Raw genomic sequence first — 24,850 nt, 5'->3', positions numbered from 1 at the left:
CGTGAAACAACTAAGGGACCATTCAGAATAAGACCAAGAAAGTAAATAGAGACAAATTAGATTTGAAGAAATTTAGCATAATTGGCTCTCCAATGGATCCTCTGCAGTGAATGGGTGCCGTCAGCATGAGAGTCCAAACTGCTGATAAAAACATCACAATAATCCACAAGTAATCCACACCCCTCTTGTCCCTCAGTTAACGCCTTGTGTAGTGAAAAACTGCTTGTTTATAAGAAACAAATCCATCAAGAAGGCATTTTTAACTGCTTCTGGCTAAAATACGAGTCCTCTATCCATTATACTGCTTACTCCAGTAAAAAAAAAAAAAATCTAATCTGAATCAATAGTGGAATGTGCAAAAACACTATTTATAAGCAAAAACAGTTTTATACACACGTCAGTGGATTTTGATGTTAAATTATTATTTTTTTTTTCACTTGAGGAATTATTTTAATTGATTATAGACAGGTATTTTGGCTGGTAGCGATGGCTTAAAGTTAAAAAGACTGTAATGTTGAATTTGATTCTTGCAAACATGAAGCATTTTGCTTCACAAAATGTTAATCGATGGACTGAAGTGGTGTGGACTATTGTGATGTTTTTATCAGCTGTTTAAACTCTCATTCGGACGGCACCCATTCACTGAAGAGGATCCATTGGTGAGCAAGTGATGTGATACAACATTCTCCAAATCTGTTCTGTTGAAGAAACAAACTTATCTATACATCTTAAGGAAATTTTCAGCTAATTTTGATTTCATTTTAGATGGCCTATTCTTTTAATATAAATGCAAAAATGCAACAGTTTTGTGAGAAGATTCAGTTTAGAGATTTGCTTGATTCACTCAGTTTAAACACAATACAAGTAAATGATAAAAGTAAAAAACAGCCACATATTCGTAAACTTCTTTTTTTGAGTCCACTGTAGTTTTTACCTAAGCACTTCTACTTTATTTGGCATGATTTCTCTTTATTTTTGTCTTCTTTCTCTCTTTCTCACATTTTTGAGTGCAGTACTTGGACACATTAAAAGCACACACACACACACACTCGGGTCCATCTGTTTTGTCCGGCAGTGCCAGATCTCCCCTCCTCTCTCCATCTTTTTATTTCTCTTTTTCTTTCTGTTCCTCTGTAAACTACACATATCATGATCTGATCTCCCAATATCACTGCGCTCTTTCATGCATCCGTGACCTCTGACCTCTCTTTATCATTGCCCGTGAAGGTTTGCCCTGTGGAGTAGATTGAGGTTACAACTTCCACCATCATTTTGCCCTTCATTTAGTCTCTGGACCACCGCCTGGAGCCTCTCTCTCTCTCACACACACACACACACACATACGCTTCACAGCCAGAAAGTGTTTCTGAATGTGTGTTTGTGTTTATTTGAGTTGGTCGTGACTTTTTTTTTTTTTTTTGAGCCTATCTGATATGTGATCGTTGGCATCTATGAGGTTTAAACCAGACATCCCACTGTGATGATGTAAGAGAGTGACTCATGCATGAAAAACCCTAGAAACACAGGTGGTGATGTGTGTGCGTGTGTGAGCATGCATTAAAGGTGGGGTGTGGTTGTTATGCCTCTAGTGGCACAAAATGGAAAAGCAAAAAATTGTGTTTCCAAACAGGTTTCCTAAAGTTAAAACCTGCCATGTTTGCAGCGATTACTTTTGAAGATGAAACAATCATCAATTTGGTCAAATTAAATCTTTGAAATATTCGCAATGCTACTTTTAATTCAGGTTTTAGTCATTTTTTGTTACATGCATTTGTCATTTCTATCAGTTTTTGTTGTATATTTATTTTGCTTTTATTTGTATCTATTTCAGTTTCGTTATTCAAGTCATTATTCAAATGAAAAAATTATCCATATGTATGTGTGTGTGTGTGTGTGTGTGTGTGTGTGTGTGTGTGTGTGTGTGTGTGTGTGTGTGTGTGATCCTGGACCACAAAATCAGTACATTGTATGGGTCAAAATGATAGATTTTTCTTTTATGCCAAGAATCATTAGGATATTAAGTCAAGAAAGTTATGTTGCTTAATATATGTGTGGACACCATCACATCATACTTTTTTATAGATTAATTGATGAATAAAACGTTTATAAAGAACAGCATCTACTTTAAAATGTCAATTTTGAAACATTCTAAATATCTTTACTGACCCCAAACTTTAGAATGACAGTGTGTGTATATACAAAAAACATTTAAAACACATTAGGTATAGTCTTTAGTGAACCCCTGAGCTCCAAAACTAGGTAGCATTAGTGTTTGCTGCTCCATAATGTTGCTATTTATAAGAAATATTGCAGAAATGAACTACACTTCATCTGTACCCCATAGTATCTGTTTCCTAAAGCCATTAAAGAATCCTTTATGTGTATGTCAGAGAGAGAGGCTCTGTCTCTTATGTGTGCTCTGTAGTCATTAAGATCTCACACAGAGTTTAGCTGTTAAATTTACAGCATGAGTCTCATAAACCATTGGAAAAACACCTCTGACACTGACTAGCGACGTCAGCAAGAAGGGAAGTTACACAAACATCTCCTGGGAACAAATTAGGAGCTTGAGTCAAAGGATGTTTACTGTAAGAGGTAAAAAACCAGTGAGACCTCACAAAACATATGGACAGATTACGATCAATAACACCAGTGCATCTACTGGAGGGAAAAAGAGAAAGGGCAAATGATGGAAGAGAGAATGAGAGCGTGTTAAATTGCACATTGTTACCTTTGTGTCATCGTGCAGCTCATGGGTTGACGAGAGACATTTTGTAGAAGCATTTTGTCAAAGCAAATTCCCACCCTCCGTTATCTCCCACTGAATATTCTCTTTTTAAATAAACCGCATGGTTTAAATAAAAACGGAATACAGCATAAACCTCATTTATGTTAATTGGTTGAAGTAGGGCTCTAGATATTTCACTTCTCTCCAGGTATCTCTCTCTCTCTCTCACACACACACACACACACACACACACTTTTAACTGGGTCAGCTTGTGATGTCTGCTGGGAGAGTTAAACGAATCCGCTGTTGTTTTCTTTTCACTTGAAAGTGAAAATAGGGCAGAATGAATGAGCGAGAGAATAAATGTATGTGTGTGTGTGTGTGTTTATTTGTTTTGTGATACTAGTTGGGTTTACTCACTGTATTGCAGGACTTCTAAACCAGCAAGAGTTAGAATTAATTAAATAATTTGAATACAGTACATGATTATCATATACTGTCTTTTATAAATTAATATTTGTTTAATTGTTAATTATATTTGGTTGTTTATATATATATATATATATATATATATATATATATATATATATATATATATATATATATATATATATATATATATATATATATATATATAAATTTAAATATGTACATTTTATAAATTCTTCTGCATAAACTTCCATTTGCAGTCATGTTTCCTGTTTTATTTCAGTGGCTGAATGCTCATTAAGGTGAAAAGGCACTTCCTGGGGGGACAGGAAGTCAGCAGCAGGTGGCATGAAATAACAACGAGTTGTCAAGTGACAGTATGATGAGAACACACACACACACACACACACACACACTCAGCTGCCACCTAAGCGTCTGTGTCTGTCGGTCTCATCTGCTCGCTCTTTCTCTGTCTAGAAGCAGCTGAAGATAAAAAGAGATAGAGACTCATGTATAATTCATGCTACTGGAGATTCATCTGCTATGGAGACAGAAAGGCACATGAACTTATGAGTGAATGTGTGGAGCGAAGGGCACATATGAGTGTGTGTGTGTGTGTGTGTGTGTACACGCACGTGTGTGTGTGTGAGAGATAAACAGCCCTGCAGCACTGCATGGTGTCAGAGCTCAATGGAGCATTAGCACAAAGACACCTTACATAAACATTTGCTAATGATGATATTTTAAGTTAGGCCCGGTTTCACAGACATGGCATAAGCCTAGTCCCAGACTAAACTGTCCACTTGAGCTGTCTTAACTCAAAGCGACTTGCACAGACATATCTTAAAATAGTCAATTAGCCTGTTCTGGATTAAACAATGTTGCTTGTAAAAGGGAGGATTATGGCTAGTCTATGACTAAACTGAAACTTTTTAACTCCTTCTTAGTACTGTTTGTGAGGGAGCATGGACTATTTGGAATATCTACATGAAAACCAACATGCACAACAGAGGCCAGTCAGAGTACTTGTAGTGATCCATTACATTACTTTGATGACATAGCTTTTTTTTGTATGTACAAAGAAAATGCATTGGAGATAATATCTCTGCTTGAGCCTAGACTTTCCTGTCTGTCTCTAAGAGGAAGGCCTTTACCCAGTTCTCTCCAAGTTCTGCTCACATTGAGGTTTTTGGCATCTGGGACCTTTGTGAAACTGGTGATTTGTGTGGTGTCAGTGAAGCAACTGTGTGTGGTACAGCACGGTTCGCTATGGTTCACTTTTGGTTTTTTTTCCACTGGGCACAGCATCTGCCTGGTACCTGGTACTTTTTTTAGTACCACTTTGGTTGAGGTTGCAAGTGAACCGTACCATTACCAAAATGTGATGTGTAAACTCTGCAGATCACTGATTGGCCAGAGAGAATCTTCATCACTGAACTTGCCACACAAACACAACAGGACCGCTAGATTTAAATCAGCACAGTCAGCGAAGGATCAAACGCATCTGTTTTGAACGAGCGCACCTTTTTAACAACCCAAAAATGGCTGTTTCGTTGTCTGGTGAGAAACTATAGATGTTCCTCTCACTGACAGCTCGATGGGGCGCCATGGAAGGAAAACTCATGGTTTTTCATTAGTCACGGCAGTAGAGGCAGCGCAACAATGACGACATGTGAATAAACCCGCCCACTCTAAAGTGATAATAAACTGCAGTGGAAACACAAACCAAGTGGGTGGAGCCGTGCCGTATAATACTGAGCTGAGTACGTAGTACTACGCAGTGGAAAGTACCAAAAGTCTGCAGAGCCATTTGTGAACTGAGGAGTCTTTACATAATGTTTCCTGAGGCTGCCGACCAAACCATCTATAAAGTACAATTCTATGAACATGGGTACTTCCCAGGTGTAATTGGCTGTATAGATGAATGTCATGTTCCCATCAGGTGTCCATTATGCTGAGGAGTACAGGAACCATAAGAACTGGTTTTCTATCAACATTCAAGATGCACACCTAATTTAGAGTTTGCAAACAATGTTGCGAGTTGGAAAGGTTAAACTCTAGATTCAATGATTTTTCTATTTTTCTATTCGATTTTTCTATTCTAATTTTTTTATTTAATTATATTCATTATTATTTATTTTTTACACATCATATTGTTCACCGTGGCCGGTAATCACAATTGTCTTCTTACTGTATCTTTTTTGGATCATACCTCTTTCTTTCAACTTCGAATAGATTTCATGTTCTTCCTTCAGATATTGCATTTTTTGCTCATGAATTTAACTTTTCATGGATGGTCATCTTGCTTATTTTCTGCTGAAAGGTGGTGGCAGCATCTTTTCTCAGGGATGCTAGAACAGATATGGAGGGCACATACTCACTGTGCTCTGGCTTTTCCAACCTGTTCAGATTCATTTCTTCTGTGGGTGGGGGGGAGGGGGGCCGAAGAACAAATAAACTTACATGCTCCTTAGAATGAAAGAAGAATTAAGATTGACAGAGTGTAATATATGTACCAATGGAAGTAAAACCAATTTCTTTCTTACATACCATTTGTGCTCAGTTCTTCATCTGAACTGTTCATGTGATCATCTGGTTTACCATCCAGAGGTTCCTGGTGCTATATTATTCCAGACATCAAGTCACTCAATTAATCAGTTTTGTCTTTATTTGGTGGTCCACCAACAGTAGTAAATCGCTGTCTTCTGATCTCTGCGTTCTGTCTTTTTAAAGCCAGTTTCAAATGTATGTCATATGTATTTTTATTTATTTATTTATTTACATAATTGTAATATACATACACTTTTATATATATTTACAAATATGTATATTTGAAATATTTTTGCCTGATTGTTAAAGTTTGATATTTTTATGCAGTATATAATATTTAATATATATAATACATAACATTTATATATACATACATTATCTACATGCACATTCATATATTAATTCTTAATATACTATTTTTTAATATTTTATATAAATATCTTTTTGTATTGTTTTTCTATTTCTATTTCAGATATATTTATTCAAATATATCATTTTTATTTATACAATTTCATAACATACGACTCAAATATCTGTTGAATGTGCATTATGTGTTTAACAGTCAGGCACAGGCAGCGGCTGAATTTATAAAGAGATGCGTTCACAATGTTTATGATAAACCGTGTGACTGTCAAAGCAGCTAACGTGGAAAACACAAGCTGACACTCAGTGTCAGCGTGTCCCCTCAGCATCAGAGGAAAGTGAAGACGTGAAAAGAAATAGGAAAGAAAGAGTCTTTCTGCTCTCAAAACATCACTTCAAAGCCATTCACACGCTGCTGTATTCTGTCATTTTGCCCCAGTGTTTGCATCTTGAGCTTTTTTCAGTTTTTACCCTTCTGTTGACATATACGCACACAAAGACATTTTCAACAAATATGGTATGCACTAAAGACATACCATAGATTGCTAGTTTTTATATAAAGCTAATTAGAATTACAACAGATTAACTAACCCAACCCTAAAAAATAACTTCTTGCATTCATTTAGTATACTTCATTTATAAATTTTTTCTTTGTTTACACTATGTATACATCTTAGTTAGTTACTCTGTTAGTTAAAGTAGGAGATGTCAAACTCACATTAACTAATGATATGATGTATGCTGTAGTCACTACTCTATCAGTATTTAGCATGCAGCGCAAGAGGAGTGTTTACTCACCTCCTGATACACACATCTGTCTCGAGACAGTTAAACTGTGACCTTTTGTTTTATTTTCCACACTCTGTTGCAACGTTTCATTACAAAGACAAACAGAAGCACATCTCAGCAGACTAATGCAATCTCAAGTACAAACAGCTCTTCTGTCAAATTAAACCACACTGTTCTCTTTCTCTCTACACAAAATGATTTATTTGTCTCTTGCTGTACCTCATACTTTTCTACTCTATTTACCATTTCACACTGGAAATTGGAAAAGCTTTTTTTCATCAGTCTACTGGTTACATGCCGTTTTACCACCCATTGCAAACTATCTTTGAAAAATGATTTACAAACCACGATGTAAAGACAGAGCGTTCAGTTTAACAAAGACAGATCTGAATGTCAGAGCTCCTCTGTCTTCCTTCAGGTCCTTTGAACTCTGACCTCATTCTGCCCTTGTCTCAATGCAATCAGTCTTAAACAAGTGACTGTTACAAGAGAAATGTTCTTGGTTTATTGTCTACCGTATATACTGCATCTGGGGCTTGCTGTAGATCCACACAGACAATCATTACATTTTATTTATTCATTTTTCAAACAACTTGTTTTTATTCATTTGTTGAGTTTTTGTTTATTCGTTTATTTATGTTTAGTTATTTTGTGAAATGTGGAGTGGATTGAGACTGGAACTGTATAACTCCAAAACTGACCAAAAAAGCACCTTATAAGTAGTCCATATGACTTGCACACTTTATTTCAAGCCTTATGAATTCAGGTTTGACATCAGTGACATCAAACATGATTGAATTAGAATCATCACCGATGTCCAACTTGATGCTAATGCATGCAAATGCAAAACAGTTCTGAAAGCTACAGTGACAAAATTATCCTTTCGGGGTAAATTAATTCTTTAAAAATGCCACTTTTAATGTTTAAAATGGCAAAGATAAATCTGCAAGTCTTCTAAAGTATCTTGGCCAAATAAAAGTTATTTTTCTTTAAAAGATGATTCACTAAATTGTCTGTGAAATGGAAAGGGTATTAGGCCATGTACTCTTCTGAATGCCCAGATGGAGGGGTGAGTGAATAAAAGCTGAACTCAACGAGTGGCTTGGGGTTTTCTGTCTTACTCTTTCTCTTCCGCCCTCTATCTTTCCCTTTGCCCCAGTCTCGCTCCATCAAATGGCCCCAGAGTGCCGGAGTCCGATGCCTTGAAAATCTCTCAGCCTGCCTGCGGGCAGCTCATATGACATAAACACCACAAGAAGCTAATTGGAAATAAACAAAACCAGGGGGGAAAGGATATTGCAGAATGTTGCGTGTGAATTACCAAAGGTGTTAATATACTCAGAGGGAGACTTTGGCGAGTCCCGTGTTTGCTCGAGGCACACATCAAACTCATGACCTTTACAGGAAATGAGTGTGCTGGCCATTCACAGGCCATTTAGGGGGCTGCAGAAATATGCCGACCGCGTTTTATAAGAGGTATTAGTTTATTACATCACCAATTGATAGTATAGTACAGTAATCATACAGGAATAATTTAAAATGCAGGGGTTTTTGAAAGAACGCTCTCAACAAGGCTACATTTATTTGATCAAAAATACAGTAAAAACATTACATCTTATTACTGTTTAATATGATTGTTTCCTATATCAAACTGTAATTTATTCCTGAGATGCAAGGCTTAATTTTCAGCATCTTACTCTAGTCTTGAACTTTATATTGATCAAAGGATCCTGAAAAAAAATCTTATTTAAAATGTTTAACTACTGTATATCTGGAAAAGGTTGTCTTTGATTTAAGTCAAATAGTCAGACATACTATATTCATGCATTTACAAAGTGCCACTGAATGAAAAATAAGCTGCAAAAACATTCATTCAGAAATCATCCTCGACGTCACAACCCTGAGAACACAAAGAGGAAACTAGGACGGCATCCAGCGTATGGAGCCACATCAGGGCCAGAGAGAACAAAGAGGTTGGAGCTGGTAGCAGGTGAGGTTGAGGATGAGATGAATGGAAAGAGAAATATACTGTGACATCCCATTTGGGCGAGCGTGTGTGCATGAGAGAGGGATCTCATTCTGTACTTAATGAGGATGGCAGTAATAAGTGAAGGAGAGATTCAGGCAATTCAGGCAGAAAGCAAGTCTATTAGTGGGCTATCAGGACTCTGCGTTCCCACAAACAGCAGCGATGTGGATGAACACAACCATCGTCTGTGAGCGATGTGACCACTTATATGTTCTTACATTTCCTTTTCTCACCACTACAGTCAAAGCTGCTGTGCAAACTGTCACATAATCAGCCGGAGTGCTTAGAGGAGACTGGGGCTAGTTGTCACACAAAGAAGGTTTTGAGCAAAACAAAAACAAATGCTTGTTTTCTTTTGCATATTGGTTTAAAAAGCTTTTGTCTTACATTTCTGCTGTTTACTGAAATATTTTGTAAACCTGGAGGCTTGTGACTGTCCCAAAGACTGCCAAGTACATTACACTGAAAAGGTCCAGAAAAGTATGACAAGCATCGTCAGAATAGTCCATCTGCCATCAGTGGTTGAAAAAATAAACAATAATATTAATTTCAAAATTATACTAATGATACTAAAATAACACTGGGAGTACAAGCAATAATACTGGACATGTTAAATAGCCATTTTATAGTCATTACTTTTTTAAGTAAAAGTGTGACCCTGGACCACAAAACCAGTCATAAGGTGTTGATTTTTTATTTATTTTTTCTTTAATGAGATTTATACACCATCCAAAGCTGAATAAATAAGCTTTCCATTGATGTATGGTTAATTATGATATACATATACAAATGAAACCGTCTGGATTTGACTGATGAAGAGACATGATCCAGCCTGCCCTGTGTAAAATATATATATATATATATATATATATATATATATATATATATATATATATATATTATATATATATATATATATATATATATATATATATATATATATATATATTTTTTTTTTTTTTTTTTTTTTTTTTTTTTTTTTTTTTCATATGTTTGTATTTTTTATTTATTCAGTAAAAAAAAAAAAAGAAAAAAAAAAAGATGCTTCTGCGTGTCCCCAAAGAGAGTTCTCAAAATTACTTCACTTCTGGATGCAATTTTAATTCTGAAATACAGCTCCACTACACACACACACACACACACACTTCCAGAGGTGTCTGAGTCCACATCTGTCACTAAGACACATAATATTAATTACCATTGTGTTGACCTGACAGCTGAGAGCAGTGTTCTGCAGCCTTTAGCTTTAAAAAAAAGAAAGGTACAAGCAAAAGAAAAGAGAAAGAGAAAGAAACAACCACCATTGTGGACAAACTTGACTAAAATTAGGTTTGTAGTGATCTTTATCTCTTTTTCATCAAGTTTACACTAAAATACTTAAAATAGTTCTTAAAGCTCAAGTGTGAGACTATTTTTTATTATTTTTTATAAATAAGTTATTAAATAAATAACAACAAGAGATTATAAAACATTATATAGTTGCATAATCTACTTTTTTTTTTTTTTGCAATATGCTCAAAACGGATACCATTGTTGTAAAATTATAAAGAAAAAGTATCATGTTAAAACGTTTGACTGATATAATTTTTGTATCTATAGGTGTTTGTATATATATACAGAAAGAAACACTGCTATAAAACTCGGGCAAACATAATTTAGCTCAATATTACAATTCACCAACACATCTGTCATACGAGCATAGAGATGTTTATTGAGTGAGTCTGTTATTGGACGCGAGTTTCTATTAGTCTGAGTGACAAATGCAAGACTGAGGGAGGCATTTATTATTAAATCCCGAGATGACAGACAATCAATATGCAGGTGTTTGCTATTGTCCCAGACACAGGTCAGGTGTAGCGTCTACGACAGACACATTTATTGACTTACATGCGGGTTTTTCTGTGTGATAATCCAGTTACGGACTCCTGCAGTCTGTCAGGTGAAATGAAACGCGGAGGGAGTTAGCGCTGCGATTGATAAAAAGGCCGGATTCATAAGACAACGCATTTTTAAGAGAAACCATGTCCTAACAGTACAACTTATTTTTTTCTACATTTACTTTTTATAATTCGTTTATGAACAAAAGCACCTTTGTTTATGTAAATGAAGCGTATTACTGAAGGAGATTTAAACTGAAGGTTTTGACCGCGAAATTTCTAATGATACTACTATAACGGTCGTGATGTGACGTCACGTTCTGTGGCGCCCTATTTCAAAACATAATTCGACGTAATAATAACAATAGTAATATTAATTAAAATAGTAGTAAATCCCAAAAAAAATTCTCAACTTTCCTTCAACACTTTTTAAGCTTGTATTCTTTTCATTTAGATAAAAGCCTATCAATCTTATCAGTCATCTTCACATGATATGAAGGGTTAGAAAATGCAGCCCAATTGCGAAAAATAAATTGTACACATGAGCTTGTGTTCCCTGTGTCTCTCTTACGCATGTATATGAATAGAAATTTTGACAGAAGGAAAAATTGTACTGTGACTGCTCTTTCAAACATGAGCTTAAAACAGTATTAGTGCTCCTATTCAATGTGGTTTCACGCTTCAGTGTTCAATCATACAGACAATGGCCTTTAATAAGCTAATTATGACATGCATTTAAAATATGCAGTGTTAATGACAACTGCAAACAAACATTTGCTGACATCAGAGGTCTGTGGGCTCGGTTCAAAAACTGCAGTGTGTATGTTTTAATGAGCAATACTAATGCCCCTGGACATGAACCCTAAATAAAGTAAACTAAGTCAACATTCTCCCTTACTTGTGCTTGAATTTCACTGCCTCAGATAGTGGTTTTCTTTAAAGGGCTTTGGCCATTATAAGCCTACTGCCTGCTAAATACAGTTCTATTATATATGTCTATAAAATAAGTTAGGCTATACATCTCCGTGTTCTTTATTTTTATTTTCTATTTTCCTACTTTATATGATGTCTTTCGTTCCTCCAGGGGAAATTGATAGCCATTTGAACAAGCAGACGTATACAATATGAGTCTAAATATCCAATCACACCAAGATCACATCACAAAAAAATATGTTTGAGAAAGCAAAACACATTCTGGTCATTCGTGTGTTTTGGACAACAGATTTTACATTCTTTAAAGAATTACTTTAAACATTCTTGTAGAGAAAAAGGTGCACATGTCACACAGACAGGAGTTCTCAAGTATGTGGTGAGCGAGAAAAAAATCTAGGTCATAGTGCATGATGAGGACCAGTTCAGCTTGATGGTGCGCTTGTGGTTGGCCATCTCTTTACATTTAGTCAAAATCATTTGAAGACATTTGCTGACATAATTAGTTTTATTTCCCTATATAAGAAATAACCAGGTGTATTTATTCTACATTTCTATCAGTAAATGCTATTAAGAGTATTACTTGCAGTTTTGTTTGTTTGGTCAACAGAAGTACACACATGTGCATCATGTTGAAAATAAGGTCAAAGAAAACCAGATGCACTGTGCTTTCCATTTCCTGCCATTGACCTGTCAACAGCATCACAGTTTCCACCCTGCAACTCAGCATCTACCTCACTCTCTTCTGTCTCACGTGTACTGACACAAGTACCACATTCAATGGTTTTCACAGGCTTTTATTGTAAATGGCAAATGAAACCACACTATGAAAGTGTCAGAATGAAGTCTGAGAAACATTTCTAAGAAGGCTGAAAGGCACATCCGACATCTGTACAGTACAAAAGTCTTTACTATAAAACTTTTCAGAGTTAGACACAGAGAAAACTTTAGGACAGGCAGAGTGTGGTACTTTTGTACATGGCTGAATTGCATCTGTCAGGGCATGACATCCAAGTAGTATACCATGCATGTCTGTATGACACACTTTAATTTAAAAAGACTCATATAAAAAATCTAACAAAATTAAAATAAGTATAAAACTATCAACAGAGCAGCTACAAAGAGAGGGATTCATATCTGTTACAACCATCAAGAGCTCAATGGGTTTGAACTGAATCTGAAGATTAAAATTACTTTTGTTTACAATTACTGCTGTTTACAAAGATGTTCTCATGAAAGAAGAGAGAGAATGCAAAATGCAATGCAGTGAAGAGTAGGCTATATCGCGTTCATCTTTCTTTTCTGGTTGTCATTGGTCTTCACCCCTCTGTAGATCAAAGTAAGACCAGTAAACAGGCACTTGATACTGCAGAGAGAGAAGGAGAGCAAAAATCAGTCACATCATTTGAAATATGGATGTAATATGGAATAATTTCATCAGAATCCTTGAGAATTTAAAGAGACGTGGTAAAAAAAGGGCAGATTTGATACAGAATGAGATCTTGTCACACTCTCTTACAGAGGAATTGCAGATATTGCTCATAAATTGTGCTTTGTGACATCATACAGTAATGTGGGAAGCAAAACAATCTATTTTTAATTAATTCTAATTCAGATTAAAAAGGTGTTTTTAAGATCTAGCTACTTGCATCTACTTGAGACTATGTATTTGTGTGCTGTATTGCAATGCATTAGTGTTGATTTGGGTCAAGGGTCCTTCATAAAGAGTCTGTTTTGTAATTTGCAATATGCTAATTTCTGTATGCATATGTATGGATACCCAAATCACCCACTACATTTCCCAAAATGTTACAACATTACCATAAAAAACACACTCCAAGATTTTGTTTCAATGTTTATCCACAGATGCACCACTGTCATGGATCAAGGTTGAATCACGGTTGAATTTTGTTGAATTTTGTTGAATTTTGTTGAATTAATGTTGATATTGTGACGTTGTTTTAACCATTTAGCATTGAATGCTATTTCAATGTGTTTTCAATCTTGAAACTACAACTGATATTAAGTTTTCAACAATAAATGTCAGTCATGTCATGTGCTGACTGGAACTGTGTGGGATACACAGTTCAGTCCAGTGTGTCAAATTAACTGTAATAAATATCAGCCATGATACAAACAACAGCTAAAAGTGAAGAGTTTTTATTAGTTACAATAAAAACGCAAAATATCCCTATGTATTTCCAGGATGATATAACTGCATACTAATCGGGGAAGTTGTGGCCTAGTAGTTAGAGAGTATGACTCCTAACCTTAGGGTTGTGGGTTCGAGTCTCGGGCTGGCAATACCATGACTGATGTGCCCTTGAGCAAGGCACCGAACCCCCAACTGCTCCCCGGGCGCTGCAGCATAAATGGCTGCCCACTGCTCCGGGTGTCTGTTCACGGTGTGTTCACGGTGTGTGTGTGTGTGTGTGTGTGTGTGTGTGCACTTTGGATGGGTTAAATGCAAAGCACGAATTGTGAATATGGGTCACCATACTTGGCTGTCACATCACTTAACTAAGATATTTTGCTGTGAAAATGACACTGAAATTAAATGAACTAGACTGAACATGTAACTTCATGTAAGGTCATGTGACACCAAAAACTAGTTTTTACAAAATAATACACCATATGTATTATACAGTATGCATAGTACTTAGGGGTGTAACGGTTCACAAAATTCACGGTTCGGTTCGATACGATTCACTGGTGTCTCGGTTCGGTTCGGTACGGTTCGGTACGTTTTAGATACAGCAAAAAGAAAAAATTGGCAGATACATTTCCTTGATTTAAAAAAATATATATTTATTAAAACTAACAAAGTATGTTTTTTTACATTGAACAATGATGGAGCTATTCTTTACCCATCTTCTATGGTGTTTTCTTAGTAACATACTGTATAAAACAAAAACAGCTCCTTATAAAAAAAAATGAAAATTTTATATTATTGTTGTAGTAGTTATGAACAAATACAAAGATGTAACTTTTTATATGGAACTCTATAACTCTTTATATTGAGTGTGTTTTTACTCAATTGGTTCTCTATAGGGCTTTTGTTTTTTGGCTCAAAGCAGGAATTACGGTCTGGCTGAAATGAGCTCGTGAAGGAATATTGTAACGGGGCTCAATTACATTAAGCATATTCTTAAAACCTGCGTTTTCCACTACAGAGCGCGCTCGCTCACTCAGTACGCGCGGCGCTGGACCCTGGGCTCAGCGTTGCCCTTCAGATACAACGCGATTTGTGGTGCACTATGCCAAGAGCAAAGTAGGTGGAGTTTTCAAAACTGCCCGTGCATACGTTCTATTTATAACAGTTCTTCTATCTAATAACGTGCAGGCCTGTTAATTGTATCGTACTGCTCAGGAAATTCCGATACAGTACAGTACTAGTCCATTTTGATTTCCGTGCTTGCTCGGATGCCCCGATCGATTGGTAAAGTGCACCCAAACACCACACCTGTTGGTTATTGGAGGATCTTATATTTCTGGTCTGTTAAACGCATTGGCCATTTTGCAACGAGCCTTCAGCGCGTACTGAGTGAGCGAGCGCCTGACTGAGTAGCCTATATAACATATAAAGTTGGTGTTTTTTCTTCTTCGGGGTTGTCAGGGGCGTTGCCTGTTACGTCGTTTGGGTTATTGAGCTACCTTGTTGAATGCATATCATTATATTTCACAATTTTTTATTTATTTTGCAAATATAATTAATTAGTCCAACGAACCGTTCGGTACATAATGCGTACCGCGTACCGAACCGAAAGCCTCGTACCGAACGGTTCAATACGAATACGCGTATCGTTACACCCCTAATAGTACTCCATTCCGAACAGAGCCAACACCAGCATCTGGAGCTGTGGATGTATTTAGAAACCAACCAACACTTTCATGAAAACAACTTAGTTGAACAAATATTTGCTGTTACAAACATGGTTAGGCCTTATACACTCGGGTCAGGGTTGTATTTTTTTGCATGACTCGACGCATACAATTTTTTCATCTTGTACCAAGTATTTCGACTGCTCATGGGGTCGGATCAGACTTACCCATTGGAGGGATCCTCGAGAGGAGCCTGTGCTACCTTCTTCTTCCATGTTCTCATGCTCCTCACCCTCACTGTGTGGCGTCTGGTGAATAACCACTCGCTCTGAGGGAAGAGACAGACATTGGGATTAGGGCTACATTCAAATATCTACATGTACAGTATGTTTTGATTATTCAAAATCTTTCAAAAATTTCAAAGCCGTTTTATATTATCAAAGGATCCCCATTAATGATGGCATTTTTAATCAGAAGTAACAAGTACCAGATATACCTTACAAACTTTTCTAAAAAAGTATTACGCCTTTCTATTTTTTACTGATGCATAGAGCCAAACCGCACTTAGGTCTATGCAGCGTGCGTGACAACGTGCCTACTGCAAGCGGGTGATGTGACATGACAAAAATATACTATTCTCATTATAAATAACCTAAGCTGTCTATATATGAAGCAATGTGAATATACACTGTTGTTAAAGTCATTGCACGCAAACTATGTCCAGATGATAAAAAAAAAAAAAAACTCCCACTTTACCACAAATAAAAAAACACCTGAAAGAGTGTTTGAGAGAGGCACAGCCAACTGAAATAATGCAAGTAACACAAGCAATGGTTCTGCTTCAAGAACCAGATTTTACACGGGATATTAGTGATATATATCAAGTAAAATTATAAATTTAATATTAATTCAATAAAAGACCATGCAGTGTTTGGTTGAAGAAAAAAAACACTTTGGCTGTTTTTGCATTTACAAAATGTTGCCTGTTCAGTGCAGTCTGTATTAATATTAATTTAAATGTTAATATGTTATGCTATTTACATACCATAATACCAAATGATCTGCAAAAACTCCTGATTGATTATTAACTGTATTGTTTTTCTTCACTATTCATGACCATTCATTTGAGAACGGTTTTACTAATGCAGGACTGCAAAAATGTAAAATGTATTAATTTTTTACATAAACATGAAATTATTATTTATAAATAAAATAAAATGTATGTGTTTATTTTTATATTACAATATTTATGACTGTTTGAAAAAATAATATATACATTTGTACAGTATATAATATAAAAAAATACATAATAGAAAATTTATAGAAAATTCTTAATAATTAATGTAGTTAATGCAGTTTATATTATTTATAATGTATTTAAAGTAATGTTTTAGAATTTTGTACCATTTTTTTTTTTTACTTTTTTTTTTAAACAAAATAATAACTGTTATTTTAAAAAGCAGTGTTAACTGTGTGTTTGAAAAAGCTCAACATTTGCACTTCCTGTGCGAGGGGCCACAAAATTGGACAAGTTTTGACATAAAAGACCTGCTCACACAGCAACTTTGTGACATAGGCAACATTATTTTTCACATTACATGCACTTGCATCATTCACTATGCTCTTAGTCAGTGCAGTTTTTTTTTTTTTTTTTTTTTTTTTTTTTTTAATAGTCTGGTTGTTTGTGTGACAGCATACTGATGTTTATTCAGCAGCAGAAAATGTACAATTTATCAGATTCATTAAGGAGTAATAAACTTAATAAATGTCTGGCTGTGATTACAGTATTGAACTGGGTATAAGTGGTGAAAAAATGTCTCATTATTCTTAATGAACTTTTAATGAGTCTCAGCTTTGCAGGGACATAAAAACATAAAAATATAAGCACTGTACAACATAGGGGATGATAAAGCAATGCGGTACACATGCATTCAGCACAAACACACCAGTAATGAGCCTCAGTCTTGAAGTGTACCTGATTTTTTGCAGGAGTTTCTCATCTTGCACACACTGAAGGCCAAGCAGAGGGTCAGCAGGCCGATGGCAGCAGCCAGAGATAGAGGCAGGATGGGAGGTGAATGTGAAAGGGGGCCGCTAGTCCCATTGGTTCGAGTGCTTTGGGCAGATGTACTAGCATTGCCTGTAATGATGACAGCAGAAAAATTAGACAAGTAATCATTTAGAGATCATTTGAATTACACTGTTTTATATGAAGTCATAAATGTCCACAACATGACCTGAATTTTGCGGACACCTGCTTCTAATAAATAGGGTTAGCTACATCCCTTAAATCCAATGACATGAATCTTAATGCCATGTGAAATGACAAAGACATGAATGAGTGGAATAAGTGTGGAAGAAGAATCTTACCTTGAGTTGTTGTCTCAGTACTGTGTTCACCTTTAACGACATTCAGGTGTGTTTTTTGTCCCTCAGATTCCTCCAGAACTGGTATGTCCTGAATCACTTTACAAACATAGTCTCCAGTGTCATTTTGAACTGTATTTGTGATTTCCAGAAAGGAGCAGTTTTAATTGAGGGCGTTTGATATAGCCGCTTTTCTTCTGGTATTTTTTCATTATGCTTATACCAAACTACTTTAACAGTTTTGTTTTCTTCTTTTGTTTTATTCCAGCAGCAGCTGATTTGAATAGGTTCTCCTTCATTCACAGTGATATTCAATGGGCTCTGAATCACAGACAGCTCCTCATATGAACCTGTGAGAGAAGCAAAAACACAAATGACAACATGCCATTGTGGAGTTCTGTATTTACATTATTTTATTCATTATTGTTTATTTGATATATACTGCAAAAATCTGTGGCATTTTACCTGAGAGACATCTCCATAATCAAATGAAATTTAAATGATCACAGATTACTTGCAAAGTGCATTAAATTTCCTTACCTACACTAAACCTACCTCTTACAGAAAACATTCTTTGTTTTAAAGTGTGTTTTTAATTAGATGTAAATAATAATTATATTGCATTTTAGTTTTTGCTGAGGTTTCAAAAGTTAGTCAAAATCGAATTATCTTTTAAATACCATAAATACTAATCTTTACTTTACTGTCTCCTGCATGGATTCAGGTACCTAAATAAAATAAAATTTCTACTAAAAAATATATGCAAATACTATACAGCTTATGTGTGTGTGCATGCATATATATGTACAGTATATATATATATATACATTTATATATATATATATATATATATATATATATACACAATATAAATAACACAATATAAATAACACAATATAAATAACACAATATAAATCGTTGCAAAGCAGACAATTACAGAAAATTACGTTTCTACAATATATTTAGTAGTGACTTGTCAAATGTCAAGGTTGCTGTCAAAATTAATGTAGATATGGCATAAATGTATGGAAAATTCAGTTAATGATATAATCAAACATATTCATGCATATAGATGTAACTGATCAATAAATTAATGTAAATGTAAATGTGATATGGTAAAAAAAAATGTCTTCAACTGAACATAGGAAGACAGCATTATCTCACAGCTCTACAATCATTTGGTTTGTTTGATTTTGCACTAATACTGAACAGTATCCTGAAGCATCTGTACTGGGTTTCTCTTCACCAAGGAGCTTTGTGTGGCACTTACCTCTGAGACAAAGGCATGACACGAGGAGTCCACACAGGAGTCTGGAGGAACACTTCATTTCTGACCATCTGCAGAGAATCTCATCTCTACTTTACTCCCACAGCACAACCTTTCACACGCACGAGACACTCGTACTCTCAGATTTTCAACCCCCTCCCCATGCAACTAAATTTATCACAGCGAAGCCCAGCGTAAACCACAACACTGCTCTCACACTTGACTGAACACAACCACATACACAATCATACAGAAAGATGCATGAACATACTTTATTCCACCTGCTTTCAGAATTCAAACCATTATGAGTCTGCAAACAAGCTATCATGCAGGAAGTGACATCACAGACCTGAACAGCATACCATAACTGCATTTCCTCTGTGTCTCACAGAGCTGAAACTAAGTCGGCCAGCACAGAAACAGTCCCTTCTTCAACATCAGGCATTAGATGTGTCTTTTCCTCAGTGTTCGTAACAGAAATGGTCTTGTTTTCGTTGTCATGCATTGGAGATGCACCTTGTTCAATGCTCACAACTACAGCAGTCGGTTTCTCTTCTTCTGTTGCAACAGTTACTTCAGGTTTCTCGTTGTTGACCCTACCTTTCTCCTGTTCTGAAATATTCTCTCCATGTTTCACCTCTTCAGTTTCATTCTTCTGTGTCTCTCCGGCCTCCAGGTCTTCATCTGGTCTCACTCCCAACTCTACAGCATGCTCAACTGCTTTAGATGCAAAATAAATAAATATAAAAATCTCACTTACATCTAAGGCTATACATTTTTACTTTAAAGGAACAGTTCACCCAGAAATTAAAATATGGTATTAGAAAATGTGCTCACCGAGGCCATTCTAGACATAGGGATTACATCACTTGCTCACCAGTGGATCCTTTGCAGTAATCAGCATTGTTTACTTTCAGGAGAAAGCATGCGCATGCTGAACATAAACAACACTGATTATGTTAATAACGTTCTGGGGAAAGATCACGCACGCGCCATTGGTACTCTCCAAAATGGCAGAGGATGTTAACTTGGGGAGAAGAATTGTTGAATAAATTATGTTATTTTTGTTTTCTTTGCATACTAAAAGTATCGTAGCTTCCTAAAATTACAGTTGAACTAATGTCACATAGACTGTTTTATTGTGTTTCTGGGTCTGGGAACATTTCAGTTGTGTTGCAGTCTATGCAGGGTCAGAGAGCTCTCAGAGTTCATCAAAAATATCTTAATTTGTGTTCTGAAGATAAAGGAATATCTTTCAAGGTTAGAATGAAACGAGGGTGAGTAATTAATGACTGAATGGTTATTTGGTGAACTAACCTTTAATGATGGATTCAATTCTTACAAACATGCAGCTTTTCTTTTCACAATTTATTAATTGATGGACTGGAGTGGTGTGGATTACTTTGGACTCTCATTCTGACGGCACCCATTCACTGCAGAGGATCCGATTGTGAGCACGTGATGTACTGACCCTAAGGCCATCCAAGATGTATGAGTGTGTTTCTTCATCAGTTAGGAGAAATTCAGCATTACATTTTCAGCAACTTGACATTTTTGGGGGTAAACTTTTCCTTTAACTTCTTCTACTGTGGTACAAATCTATTATTTAACTTTGCTTACAACACTTTGTTATAACAAAGAGACAAAAATAGTCTATTGCTGCTCATGCATGAAACAAACTGTCTGAGACGTTGTTAGACACTGATTGTATTCATACACCCCTGCTGTGGTTTTAAAATCTGAATATTCTGTTAAGTGTTAAAAAGAAAAAAATCTTGTTAAGGATCTCTACAATGAACTGCATTTGTAATTATTCTGTATAAGTAAAAAATTTCAAGACAGGCCTACAATGGGCTCTGAGGTTGTTAAATTATTACGGACTTATTTTATTCAATTTTAAATTATTTTCATTGATGGTTTTGAATGAATAATATTTCCGATCATTATGTTTTATGTATTATTCTTTATAAAATAATCTTATCATTTAGATTTTTTTCAAAATCATTGTAGCATTTCTGGAATCCTGGTATTATATCTTTTTGGATACCTGTGATACATCCCTTATAAAAGATGTTAAACATACACTACAGTCTTGTTCATTTTTCCAATTTTCAAATGTATCTATGTTTCGAATTAAATGTTGTTAACAAATTTTGAGTCAGATTCTTGTTTGGTTGGTTGGTAAGTTGGTTGAAGACTAAACAAACGACTCAACGATGTTGTGAAGTTTGTGTTGGATATGTTGAACCATTACCTGGTCGTAATGATGTGACTTGTTTGTTGTCCCTGTTTAGGTAAAAGAATGCCACTAACAGACAGATGAAGGGCAGACTTCTGAAAATATAAATGATCACAACCTCCTGCGAACTACCTGTGGGAAACAATTGATTTTTACGCTTGCAAACATAACTCTTACCCAAGTGTCTTATGGGATTTGTAGTTTGTTTGTTGCACATCGTACTTTATTGAGGGAATTTCAAATATGTTTTTAATAAAAACATTTTAGTAAACATTTAGAGAATCAAATTATTGTATGTTGAATTTTTCCATTTAAGATAAAAAGATATCAAAATAGTCATATAACATCTTACCCTTAGGTTCCAAATAAGTAAAGTTTGCATCTTCTGTATTTCTCTTCGGATGATCAACTACAGCTGGCTTTTCTTCAATGAGAAATATTAATGACCATGACACATGACATATAGCTTGCTAATTTAAGAAGATTGTATATTTCAAATATGATTTTTGTATTATTTATTCACTTTTATTAGTAAGAGAGTGACAGAAAACCTTTGGGGAGACAGTCACTGTATGCACCCCCAAGATTCATACCGCAACACATTGAGAAAACCTACACTAATTGGTACACAGAAAAACAGAATATTAGTAACATGTTGTAAGTACTCACTGGTTGTTGGGCTGGAAACCGTATGAACAATATCTGCAAAACAAACAGCAGAAGAATAGGATTATCGCAGTATGCAACAGTTAATAAAGGAATAGTTCACACAAAAATGGATTAGAATTCCATCAGAATAGATTTTGAGAAATTCTGCATTTCATCAATTGTTCACCAGTGGATCCTCTGCAGTAAATGGGTGCCGTCAGAATGAGAGTCTAAACAGCTAATAAAAACATCACAATAATCCATAAGTAATCCACACCACTCCAGTCCATCAATGAAAAGTGAAAAGTTGCATGCTTGTACAAAACAAATACATAAAGATATTTTTTACTTAAAACGAGTCCTCTCCAGTGAAAACGTAATTTAATCTGAATCAGGAGAGAAATATGCACAGGACCAAGCACCATTTACAAGCCAAAACAATTTGTATCATTTATGTTGGATGATTTGATGCAAATGGACAACAGGGAATGGTTTTTTTTTCACTAGAAGAAGTGCTATGGACCAGAAGCCAGAAGCAACGATTACATCTTAATGGTGGATTTGTTTCCTACAAACTCACAGCTTTTCACTTAACAAGACATTAACTGATGGACTGGAGATGTGTGGATTACTTGTGGATTATTGTGATGTTTTTATCAGCTGTTTGGACTCTCATTCTGACGGCACCCATTCACTGCAGAGGATCCATTGGTGAGCAAGTGCAAAATTTCTCCAAATGTTCCAGCAAAGAAACAAGAAGAATCTTACTTTGAGTTGTTGCCTCAGTACTGTGTTCACCTTTAACGAAATTCAGGTGTGTTTTTTGTCCTTCATATTCCATCAAAATTGGTATGTCCTGAATCACTTTACAAACATAATCTCCGGTGTCATTTTTAACTGTATTTGTGATTTCCAGAAAGGAGCAGTTTTTATTTGAGGGCATTTGATATAGCCCCTTTTCTTCTGGTATTCTTTCATTATGTTTATACCAAAATACTTTAAAAATGTTTGCTTTATTCCAGCAGCAGCTGATTTGAATAGGTTCTCCTTCATTCACAGTGATATTCAATGGGCTCTGAAACACAGACAGCTCCTCATATGAACCTGTGAGAAACAAACAGTAAGAAAGTCATCAATATTTGATATTTAACAACACTGGGCTGTACAGACGTTTAGAGAAGCATATGAAATTTGTTCCATCAAAAAGTGAAAAGAAAAGTATTGCAGATGTAAGCATATGGTACATCTGAATATAAAACTACAACAACAAATACAAACAAAACAAGTAGATTAAACAAGTAGAATTAGTGTTCACGTTTTAGAAATGAGACCCAGTGTCTGTGACAGGAGACATATAACAAGTGTAGATCAGATTCCTGTGATATTATAACAAATATCAGCCACTCTAAATTGTACAACGATGTCTTCCTCATAGCAAAAATGTTAATAACATTTAAACCAAATAGACATCATAACCTGATGACAAAATGTCATCAGGGTAGTATCTGTGATACCAAAATAATGCATTAACTAATGTATAAACAGTATTAGACAACAAAAAAATGCCCTAATTAAACTGATAAACACAAATAAGAAACACAATTTATTTAAATGACTAGCAAAAAAAATGTGTTGAGCAACACTGGGACATCTGTTAATATAAATGTTACTGTTTTACGTTGTAAATTAAACGGTTAAAAGGTATTTTTCTTACTAAAATACAAGACAAAATATTTGTACTATGTACTGTATACTCAACATCTCAACAAGAAATAATTTGGTAATTCACACTTGTTTCAGAAGTACAAAGAAAAAAACTAAATGTGAAATGAAATGTTTTGTCTTGTTTAATGTAAAATAATTATATGCTGTATATATTGTGAACGTTACATTGAGTATGTTAACCAATTAACAAGCTTTATTTTTTCAGAAGGCGTTTAGGGTGAATGTGGCTCTTACCTCCGAAGCAAACGCAGGACAAAATGAGCACACAGACCAGAGGCCAGGAGAACTTCATTTTGAATCGTTTAATCACAAATCCAAACTAAGATAGCATAAGCGCTGTCACACTCGCTCACATTAAAACACACCATCAGTCAATACTTCCTTGAATGTCAGTGTGCCCGAAGGTTTATCTCATGTGATCTCCCCCCTCTCTTTCACTTCTGTCTTCTCGTAAAGATGAAGTGTAAACCAACAACACATTTAGGATCTAACTTTACCTAATTCTTCCCATAACTTTCTGTGTAACTCAATGCATGACTGGTTTGATTTGAATTGATTCAGAATAATATAAAAATTATTAACTATATTTCATAACTGTTAGATTTTACAATTTTCCTCTCATTCTGATGTTGATTAAATTTATATTGCACTACTTTACAATGCAATTCAACACAATGCAAAATCATCATGACACAATAAATGGATGCAAAGGTAGTTTGCTAATGCAAGGATGACATTTTAGTGTCCACTGTAAAGTTTAACATATCAATTTAACTAACGTTGACCTCTAAATGCATGCTGGGCACTTCATTATAGACATTATGTTCTTCTGCATGCAGTCTTTGCGTGTTAATGAGGTCTTTGGGCCCTTAACCACTGCTGTCTGCTCTGATGCACCTGTGATGCACAACGAGTGTTTTCCGCTGCTGGTTTCACCACTGCTGTATTGCCTAAATACAACAGCAGATGCAATGATAGCCTGACCGAGACAAGCTAGTCATTAGCCACTGAGATAGAGATACAGTGAACAATTAGAGCTACCGTACAACAAATTTTGCATATTCAAGACATAATTGTATTATAACTT

At 35.4% G+C, this 24,850-nt stretch overlaps 1 protein-coding gene across 3 annotated transcripts; it reads right to left on the bottom strand.

The window, feature by feature from the left end:
* Positions 1–12,437: 12,437 nt before the first annotated feature.
* Positions 12,438–24,133, bottom strand: LOC113038993 (uncharacterized). Of its 3 annotated transcripts, none has more exons than XR_003274839.1 (10): positions 23,998–24,133; positions 22,807–23,142; positions 22,060–22,092; positions 21,743–21,814; positions 21,406–21,522; positions 19,155–19,868; positions 17,888–18,234; positions 17,493–17,657; positions 15,745–15,845; positions 12,438–13,061 (listed from the first exon to the last, which is right to left on the bottom strand). XR_003274839.1 is itself a non-coding variant. In XM_026196832.1 (6 exons), exons 1-6 carry the CDS (start codon positions 24,053–24,055, stop codon positions 19,537–19,539), a joined length of 951 nt encoding a protein of 316 aa, XP_026052617.1. In that variant the 5' UTR covers positions 24,056–24,133; the 3' UTR covers positions 18,893–19,536. The 3 variants fall into 3 exon arrangements, 1 of the variants encoding a protein (XP_026052617.1); XR_003274838.1 differs by having other exon boundaries at positions 12,442–13,061; positions 19,155–19,871; XM_026196832.1 differs by lacking the exons at positions 12,438–13,061; positions 15,745–15,845; positions 17,493–17,657; positions 17,888–18,234 and having other exon boundaries at positions 18,893–19,871.
* Positions 24,134–24,850: the final 717 nt, after the last annotated feature.

The sequence above is a fragment of the Carassius auratus genome, chromosome 21 (assembly GCF_003368295.1).
Source record: "Carassius auratus strain Wakin chromosome 21, ASM336829v1, whole genome shotgun sequence".
NCBI classification, from domain to species: Eukaryota; Metazoa; Chordata; class Actinopteri; order Cypriniformes; family Cyprinidae; genus Carassius; species Carassius auratus.
This window is presented reverse-complemented; position numbering and strand designations above follow the sequence as displayed.